Consider the following 9,693-nt stretch of genomic DNA (forward strand, 5'->3'; position numbering starts at 1 on the left):
GACCAATATCATCATGACCAAACTTAATAACACATCGTTTGTTCCCAAAATAAGTCTCAAAACCATCATCATCTAATAGAGAAACAGAAATAAGGTTCCTCCTCATGGTAGGAACATAAATAGCATTATTAAGAAGGAGGGTGAAGCCATCTTTTAGCACTAACGGGAGAGTCCCAACAACTTCAACATTAGCCTCCTGTCCATTTGCAACTCTAAGAGTTCGCTCCCCCCTTTGAAGCGTCCTCACGGTAAGGAATCCCTGCAATGAGTTAGAAATGTGCACGGTGGCACCTGAGTCAACCCACCAAGTATTAGGGGAAAAATCAGTGTAAAGGGATTCATCAACCATGGAAATTGTGTCCATACCCTTCTTTACAAGCCATGCCTTAAAGCCATCGCAATCCTTCTGCTTATGTCCATCATGTTTGCAAAACTTGCAATAAGGCTTCTTAGGTGCAGAAGGATCCTTAGCAACAGAAAGCTTTGACCTTTTGGCCCCAGACTTGCTTGACTCGGCCTTATGTGAAGGACCTAATTTTTTCTCGAGTCTTATTTTCACCATTAAACTTTCTCTTCCCTGAGTTCATGGAAGTAAGATGAGCGTAATCTTTTCTCTCAACCTTAAGTCGCTCCTCTTTTTGAACACACATAGCCGCGAGCTCATCCATGGTCCACTTCTCCTTCTGTGTGTTATAGTTGATCTTGAATGGACCAAACTCCACAGGAACGGATGTCATAATGAAATGAACCAAGAAGCCCTCAGAAATCTCCATGTCCATGCCCTTTAATTTTGCGGCATATCGTTCATAGTCATGATATGTTCTCTCACACCGCTTGCACCATCATACTTAGTGGTGAGCATTTTCATGATCAGAGTACTGGCATAGACTTTTGTGGAGCCTTTAAATTGTTCCTCCACCGATGCCAGATAAGTCTTAGCACATTCGGAATCGGGGATAGCTCCCCTAATCCCAAGAGTAATTGTGCTTTTCATGATCATGAGGGACAATCGATTGGAGCACTCCCACTTCTTCTTGTTAGCCTCATAAACCTTAGTTCTCTCAGCAAGGTTTTCATCATCAGAGGACAAGGGAACTGGAGCCTTCTCCCTAAGTGTGTAGTCAAGATCCATGACCCCAAGGTTAATGGAAATCTGCTCCTTCCATGTAAGAAAGTTAGTCCCAACGAGGTGCTCAATTGCGTTTAGGAGCCCAGAAATAACTGATGGGTTCAAAGCTGAATAAAACATAAATAATATGGATATTAAATTTATGAATTATTAAAATATCCACATTAAATAATAAAAAATGCATGATATTAATCCTACGTTGGTCTGATTAATAACATGGCTAATTTAATAAAATCCTAATTCGCAATATCGTTGGGCAATAACGAAAGAGGACCTAATCATATATCTGATAGTTTCTTTTTTCTTTTCTTCCTTTTTTGTTTATTTTAATTTGTAAAAATTAAAATTAGGGAAAATTTCAAATATTGGTCACAGTATACAAAAACTTATTAGAACTTAATGTTTCCATTTCCAAATTTTTGCTCACGCATGCACAAAATATTTGCAATTTTTTTCTTGGATTTTCAAATTGTTCTTGGTTATATATTCCTATTCTAAATTTCATAATTTGTTCAATAATTCAAAACATGATGTTAGTGTTTTCGATGAATTTTTGTTCAACAAGTCTTTTTTCATATATTTATCCTTTTTTGTTTCTCTCACATGCAAGCACGAATATTGATGGAATTTTGCATAGTTATATTACACTACTATACATGCGTATACATAAATGTTTGGAATTTTTCAGGCAGTAAAAATCCTTTTTTACTTAAAAATAACAGGTGCAATGTGTATTATTTGTTTTAAAGCTCCGACCCAGTTGTCTTCAGTGTGTTTTTTCTTTGTTCTCATTTTTTTGCGGTCTCCTATTTGGCACGAGCGACCTGGAGCGTCCCCCCCCCCCCCCCCCCCTGCACTCAATACGTACAATTTTTTTGAAACTGCGTTTATTTTTTTATTTCATGAACATTTTTTCAAATCAATAAACATTTTATAAATTGGGGTGAACATTTTTCGAATTTATTTCTTTTTTCACCAAACTGAAAAAAATGTTCACCATAATTTTAAAGTTGCGAACATTTACAAATTCCAGGATCTTTTTTGAATTCAAGAACATTTTCTTGAAATTGCGTAAATGTTTTTTGGAACTCGTCCACAAGTTTTTTTTTTGCATAGGCGAACATTTTTTCAAATTCGGGAACAACTTTTGAAATTAGGAAACATTTTTTCTTTGTGAAATACATTTTTTGAATTCATCAATATTTTCTCTGAATGAGTGAACATTTTTATAAAATTTCGAAATCTTTATTTTAATTCCCAAACATTGTTTTTAATATTTTAAAAAAACTCATGGACGTTTTCTGTAGACACAAACTTTTATTTTTGAATCACGAACATTCTTTGAATCGATGAACGTTTTTTAGAAAAATCTCATGACATTTCAAAAATTCACGAAATTATTAAAAGACAATGATATGCATATAATAGAGAGTGCGTCTAGATTTCACATACACCACAGACTTGGGCTGGTGGATAGATCGTGCAGTGATGGGCCAGAGGTTGCGGGTTCGAATCCCCAAACCGTCCTTTTTTCTTTTTATTGGTCAGCCCACAGACATATGGGCCCATCAGCTGTAGAAATACGAGATACGTACACAACATGTAGAGCCAGGACTGTTGTTTCAACCTCAGGAACCGTATTGATCACGTATTTTCATATCCAGGACTGTATTGCAGCAATACGCAAGTTCCAGGACCAAGTTGGACGTCGCCAGCGACTACGAGGACTATAGATGCAATAATCTCATCCCTAATCGAGTTAGCTTTCTGCTGCGCCGCCGCCACCCACGAGAAATCCGGATCGGATAAGCGATTGTTGCGGGAGTGAGTCAGCTCTGCGAGGATGGAACCGATGCACGGCAGTCGGGGCTAAGGCGTCACGCGCGGCGGCAGGAGCACCGGCCTGAGGCGCACGACAGCGGGAGCACTGCCTGAGGCGCGCGGCGGCTCCTGATGCGCACGGCGACAACAACACCACCCTGAGGCGCACGGTGGTGGCAGCACCACCTGATGTGCGCGGGCGAGGCCTAATTATGCGATTTTTCAGGCAAGTTCAATCAGACAGATTAATCTACTGTTAATTTCCTCAAATAAATTCATGTAATTAGATCCAACCGGCTACTAATACCAAATGTTAGAATATATTGCTGGGATTATGCAATTGCTAGTCGGATCTTATCTAATACACATGAACACTACTTGATTTGATGCGGAAATTAGTGGACAGTAGTGTGTTTATACCTCCATTTGGAGAGGCCATCACGGTGGAGGAAGTAGAGTCGAATGACGAACTGTAGCAACGTAGCAGGTCACTCCGGCACCTCGCCGAAGCAAAGTTAGGCATTCACGTCAACGTCCAGCGCACTCCCGATTGGATTTGGAATAAATTTCGGAGGGCACTGTTATCCTAAACGATACGACGATCAATTAGGTGCAGGGATGCCCTCCTTTATATATAGCGCTGTATATGACGTAGGACCTAACCATAATCTTAATTAGCCCCCCAATCACAGGCGCAAATTGCTAATTATCATTAATTAGTGTTAATCCAGTAATTAACTATTGGGCCCACTTTAACTTATGGTAATTAACATATTAACCATTTAATCACTTAATTTTCTAACACAGTAGTCCCCCTCTGACTCCTCGGTCTTCTCTGGATCATCATCATTTGGATCTCCACCATTAGACTCCTCATCCTCCTCCATGATATCATCATCCTCGACGGCAACAGAGGTAGACATGGCAGGTGGGACAGAGGCCTCATCATCAGTCCAATTGTTGTTCTCAAAGATCCAACGATCCTCAGGGCTGATGCTCTTCTCAGTGCCACTATCAACCTGAATGTTGAGGTGCCTCATTGTCTGAATCTGTCTGCGTCTGGCGAGCTTTTCATTGACATGAGCTTCATAAAGCTTCTTTTGAATGTGAGCCTGCAAGCAAAAAAGTCTTCTTCACCTTGGCAGTCAGTTTAGCAACCCAAGAGGGCTTGGACCCAGTCTCCAACTCAAAGTCCTCATCACTAGAAGTGGCATACACATCCTCGGGATCATCAGCCAGGTAGCGAGGCTCCGCACGTTTCTTCCTTTTTAGCTGCTTGACCTCATGCACAGTGAGGTTGTCTAGAGAAGAAAGAGACTCTCCTGGCCTGCGAATTGCCCATAGAGTTCAGGAAGCACATGCCAAATGTAGCATATATGGGTACCTTCTGGTAAATGACCATGATGTACATCTCCTCCCACAACCACTTGGACACATCAAAGGTAGCACTAGAACCCACTTTGGTCTTCATAGCCACCAACAAATCAACCAGTATAGATCTCATCCTAATTCCCAACCTTGGGCAGAAGCACATTGCCGAACACACGGTGCATGATGTCATGTACCTTCTCAACATCATTGGGCTCACCAATGACTCCACATTCTCGGATGTAGAAGGGAGCAAGTTTCTCCTTGTTCATGGATGTAGCACGGTCGTGAGGATGAATGCCACCATCCCTAAAGAGACGGGTATCTTCATATCCGGGAAGGGCAATGACAGCCGTGGATGAACTCCATCATAGCCAAACATACCAAATTTTAGTAGTCCAACATCATGTTTAGTTAGTAGTGATGGAGTAGCCGGATGTTGTGTGTGCATCTATGTAGTTGCATGAGTTTGTATGAATTTAAAATATGATAATTAAAGTGTCCGGATGTGAATTACATTTTGAAGGGCTGAATTTGTTAAGTCCGACTATAAATGCTCTTAGTAGCGTACAGGATGTCCGCTACTATAGAGCTTTTTTTGCCCGTTAGTGGAAACTGTTTTTGTAGTAGTGAATTGATGGCCCACTCGCATGGTTCTCCAGAAAAACAATGTTGAAAACTATGATTTGAGCTCATCTAACTAACCCATTCTCTGACATGGATTGTCATGCTCGACCAGTGCCGTTTTCATGCTAACTACTCCTTCCGTTTCTAAATATAAGTTTTTCTAAAAATTTCACTATAAGCTACATATAAAGCAAAATAAATGAATCTACACTCTTAAATATGTGTATGTACATCTGTATGTAGTCTATGTTGAAATCTTTAAAAAAAACTTGTATTTAAAAAGGGAGGGAGTATGTTACAATCACCACGGCTCTTTAGCCGTGCTGGGCTATCATGCTGGACATGGGAGTCCTATCCATTCTATATGTAGTTACTAAAATGGCCCCAGATGGAATTCAACGTATCTCGATCGTCAAGACAGTGTCCCCATTTCCCACGGTCTCGCTAGCTATCAGCGTCACGACCCTCGTGTGCGCACCTTCCAACGCCTCTCGTGTCCACGTCATCTGAAGAACCGCATCTGTTTGCCACTGACTTGATGATGAGTAGATTTTTTTTTTGGCGACTGATGATGAGTAAAAATTGAACAGGGATTAGGATAAGTTACAATGTAAGGGCGTTTCTAAGCAATCCCCTAAAACTTAACCGAGTATCTGCCCGAGTAAAGTTAGTGAAGTATATTTTTACTACGCTAACAGTGGCCGCACCTAGCGGACCCCCTATAGTTAGTGGAGTAAAAAACCAAACTTTATAGTTTTTTTGTCCTAGCTGCATCGACATCAAACACTACACAATATACATCTTAAAAACATTAAAACTAAAACATGCATAGCATAATTGCCATAACATAAAGTTTCATCATCTAGTTTTTCAAATGAAAACATGCGAAGTTCACGCAAAAGACATCACTTCGAACACAAGGTTTTTGCCAAAATCACCACAAATATAGCAATGCATATGTTGTGGATCGAGCCAACCCCCCTCAGCCACCTCCACTCAAACGATGTCGTCGGCGAAGAAATCAACTCCACCGTCCTCTCAGCCACCACCATCAACACCGGCATCCTCTCGGCCACCACCACCACCATCACCACCACCACCAACAGCAGCACCCCCTCGGCCACCACCACCACCAACAGCAGCACCCCCTCGGCCACCACCACCAACATTCGGAAGAGAGGCTTCCAAGATCTCTCCATGAGTAATCTCCCTATACTTTCTTGCTGTTTCATCCATTGTGTTTGGATTCATGAACATGATAGCACGTTCCTCGGCCTTCTTTAGACTAATGTCCTCCTTGTGGTTGTAGTTTTGGGTGTGCCACCGTTGGCCCTTGGTGCTTGCTTCGGTCACCTCCACAATCCCCAACTCCTCGGCCTCCTCCTCCTCGGGCATATCCTCCTCGACCTCCATGTCTTGGGTGTCCGAATGTTCCCAAAACAAGTCGTAGTTGAGCTCATCAAGGCCAACGGAGGCCGAGAACTCCAACGACGCGAGGAATTCAGCCGTGTTCATCTCTACCGATCACCAACAATCACTACCGATCCAGTGGCCGCCTCCGCAAGCGCTGACGCCGCCGCCGTCGGCTTTCGAGCCTGTTTGCCTCCGGTAAGCGCGGCCGGAGGGCGGCGTGCCATTGTCGGCGAGGCGGTGGCCACACCGGAGACCATCGGAGCGGTTGGAGGAGGAGCTTTGACACGGTGGGTCTTCTTGATTCCCTTTTTTTTTCGGTGGAGGCGGTGACGCGTTGGTCAATTCATGTAGCGAAAAGCCGGCGCCAGTGCCCGGCGGGGTGAGAGAAGGGGCCTACCTATCCATTCCGGCCGAGCCAGCAGGCGGCGGCGGGGGGGGGGGGGGGGGGGGGGTAGGGGGTGGCAGCGGCATGAGGCAGTGCGGCGAGAGGGAGAGGCGCCACTTTTACTCGGCCGTGGCGGGATGAAGTAAAAATAGAGAAATTTTAAGGAAAATAGAGAGTTGGGGTAAAAAATGCACTCCCTTACTGCGGATAAGGGATCAGTTAGGTGCGTCGTAAGGGAGTAAAATCGAATTTTTACTCCATTGTGGCATTATAAGAGATGGGTTAGAGATGCCCTAAGACATGGTAGTCACATTGATGTCGGTCTTGCAGACTGCCACTCATGCATCGAATCATGAAACTTTGAGATGGTTTATAGTTATCTTTTATGTTGTTCACAGTGACCCTTTTGAATCATGGTAATGATAAACTTGTATGGTACAATAGTATAGAGAAGTCACACGGTCCTACTATGTTTAACACTTGGTGGATGTTTCTTTCTTGGTTGGAGTCATCCCCTTGAGTATTATTATAATGGTGAGTGTATGTACGTATGTATGAGCGCTTGTGTTTGTACTTTAAAAAAAAATTTAGACAAAGGGACAATATCATTCCATTTTATTTATTATTTTTCATAAACTTGACACGATACACATACTTTTTCATCCATGAATATTATAAACACGTCACGTCACCAAGACGCACAAATTTAGCAATAGAGACCGAAATTAAGAGTCTCAAATGGAATCTATCATTTTGGCAGCGGGAAGAGGAGGGATGCTCTGCTCATTCCTGAAGAAATCATGGGGATCCACCATGGTCTTCACAGCTGCCAACCTCTTGAAATTTCCCTTGAAATACTTGTCTCCCCAGCTGACTCTAGCCTTCTCGTAGCTCGTCACGTCACCGTCCAACTCATTCGTGCCCAGGTCAAGGTCCCTGTAGTTGACGTACACAGCCCTTGGGTTGCTGGACACGTAAGGCTCCATCTCCTTGTACAGCCCCCTGACCCAGCTGATTCGCTTCTCCGCCGCCGCCGTCCCGTTCTCGTACCAGAAGGAGTAGTACTGGAGCTGGTAGAGGTTCCCCTGCCGGTGCGGGAACGGCGTCTCCGACGGTGGGATGCTGCTCATCACGCCGCCGTAAGGGTCCAGCATGAGCAGCGCCGCCTCGGGCTTCTCCAGCCACGCCGTCCATATGATCTCCCACACGTCCCTTGGGATGGGCTCTTGCACGTGGTCCGACTTGGCCTTGAGATAGTAGCTCGGATTGCTGCTCCTGTTGAGGAGCTGCTCCGGCGGTACGGACGTCGTGGAGAAGCCGAAGAAGACCGTGGACTGCACCCAGCTCACCTCCTCGCAGTCTTGCTCCGTCATTCCAAGCTCGGGGAAGTGGTCTTGCATGAGCCGGTAGAGGCCGCCGCACCGGCCGAGAAACAGCGCCTGGAAATTAGCCTGCTGGTTCAGCACGAGCACGCGGAGGTACAGCTCTTGCGGTGAAGCCGGCGCCATCTCTTGCCATTTGGTGATCAGTTCGATGGCGGACTGATTCCTTGACCGGACGATGCTGAACACCGTGACGGTCTCCGGCACGGGGACCAGCCGCACCTTCCACGACAGCACGACGCCGAAGCTCTCGCCGCCTCCGCCACGGAGAGCCCAGAAGTGGTCCTCCCCCATGCTGCTCCTGTTCATCAGCCTTCCGTCGGCGTCCACGACGACCGCGTCGAGGACGTTGTCGGCGCAGAGGCCGTACTTGCGTGCCAGCGAGCCGAACCCGCCGCCGCTGAGGTGGCCACCGACGCCCATGGTGGGGCAGGAGCCCGCCGGGAACCCGAGCGAGCGGCTGGCGGCGCCGACGGCGTAGTAGAGCTCGCCGACGGTGGCGCCAGACTCGGCCCACGCCTCAGCTCGCGCCGGGTCGACGTGGATCGCCCGGAGAGCGGCGAGGTCCAGCACCGCGAAGGGCTCGTTGTGGTTGTGGAGGTGGACGGAGGCGTAGGAGAGGCCCTCGTAGTCGTGGCCGCCGCTGCGCACGCGGACGCGGACGCCGTGGCGGCGGCCGCAGCGCACGGTGGTCTGCGCGTGGGCGTGCTCGGTGGCCGCGATGATCCCTAGAGGCTTGGAGGTGTCTGGCAGGATGTAGCGGAGGTTACGGGCGGTGGACAGCAGGAGGGCAGAGTAGGACGACGGGGTTGCCGGGGTCTGGATGAGGCCAGACGGGATGTCCGCCGAGAGGCACCCAAGGAATTCATCGATTGCAGTGGCAGTGGAAGCTAGAGAGGGAGTGTTTTGACCCCAGAGGATGCAGCAGAGGGTTAGGACAAGGTGTAAAATTGTCGTCCTCGGTGTCCTTGGCATGATTGATGGATGCACGAGTGGTGGCAACTATGGCTGTGAGCGTTATATAGAAGGCGGCAACTATATATATAGTTGAAGCATCATCTGTATGAATTTTTCTTCTCAAAAAAATATGTATGAATTTTGATTTTGCCAACCACATGTCCCATGCGGTAGTTGAAGCATCATCTGTCATATATAGTTGACGGAGTGGTTCCACAACTGGCCAATAAGTTCCGTACAAGAAAAAGCAAAATGGTGGAGGAAATTAGAGACCAACTTTAGTACCAAGAGTTCAATACGGTATATGTTTTGTGTCTAATCTCACCTATACCAATCAACTTCACCCCCATTGCAGTCAAGCTTCATGGACGAGACTTGCCTGCTCCCCGCGCGTGCGCCCATCCGTGCTCCCGCGTACGTGGCTTGATTTGATTAGAACAAAATAAGGCCCGGCCCCACCCCCTTAAAATCAGAGGGGAGATGATTAGATTAGAAAGGAAAAAGAAAAAAAGACAGCCGTAGGATGAAGTGGGAGCACGGATGGGAGAGTGGGGAGGGAGCAGGCAAGCCGGATCCAAGCTCCATATCCTTCGGTGAACCATTTTTGGAAA

The 9,693-nt window shown here is 46.3% G+C and overlaps 1 protein-coding gene across 1 annotated transcript; it reads right to left on the reverse strand.

The window, feature by feature from the left end:
• Positions 1 to 7,348: 7,348 nt before the first annotated feature.
• LOC123183295 (berberine bridge enzyme-like Cyn d 4) lies at positions 7,349 to 9,147 on the reverse strand. Its single transcript, XM_044596070.1, has one exon. It carries the CDS (start codon positions 9,098 to 9,100, stop codon positions 7,478 to 7,480), a length of 1,623 nt encoding a protein of 540 aa, XP_044452005.1. The 5' UTR covers positions 9,101 to 9,147; the 3' UTR covers positions 7,349 to 7,477.
• Between the last annotated feature and the right edge of the window lie 546 nt (positions 9,148 to 9,693).

Source organism: Triticum aestivum, chromosome 1D (genome assembly GCF_018294505.1).
Source record: "Triticum aestivum cultivar Chinese Spring chromosome 1D, IWGSC CS RefSeq v2.1, whole genome shotgun sequence".
Taxonomy (NCBI): Eukaryota; Viridiplantae; Streptophyta; class Magnoliopsida; order Poales; family Poaceae; genus Triticum; species Triticum aestivum.

Coding starts and splice junctions, on each gene's coding strand:
- LOC123183295 (XM_044596070.1), bottom strand. CDS start 9,100: ATGCCAAGGACACCGAGGACGACAATTTTACACCTTGTCCTAACCCTC.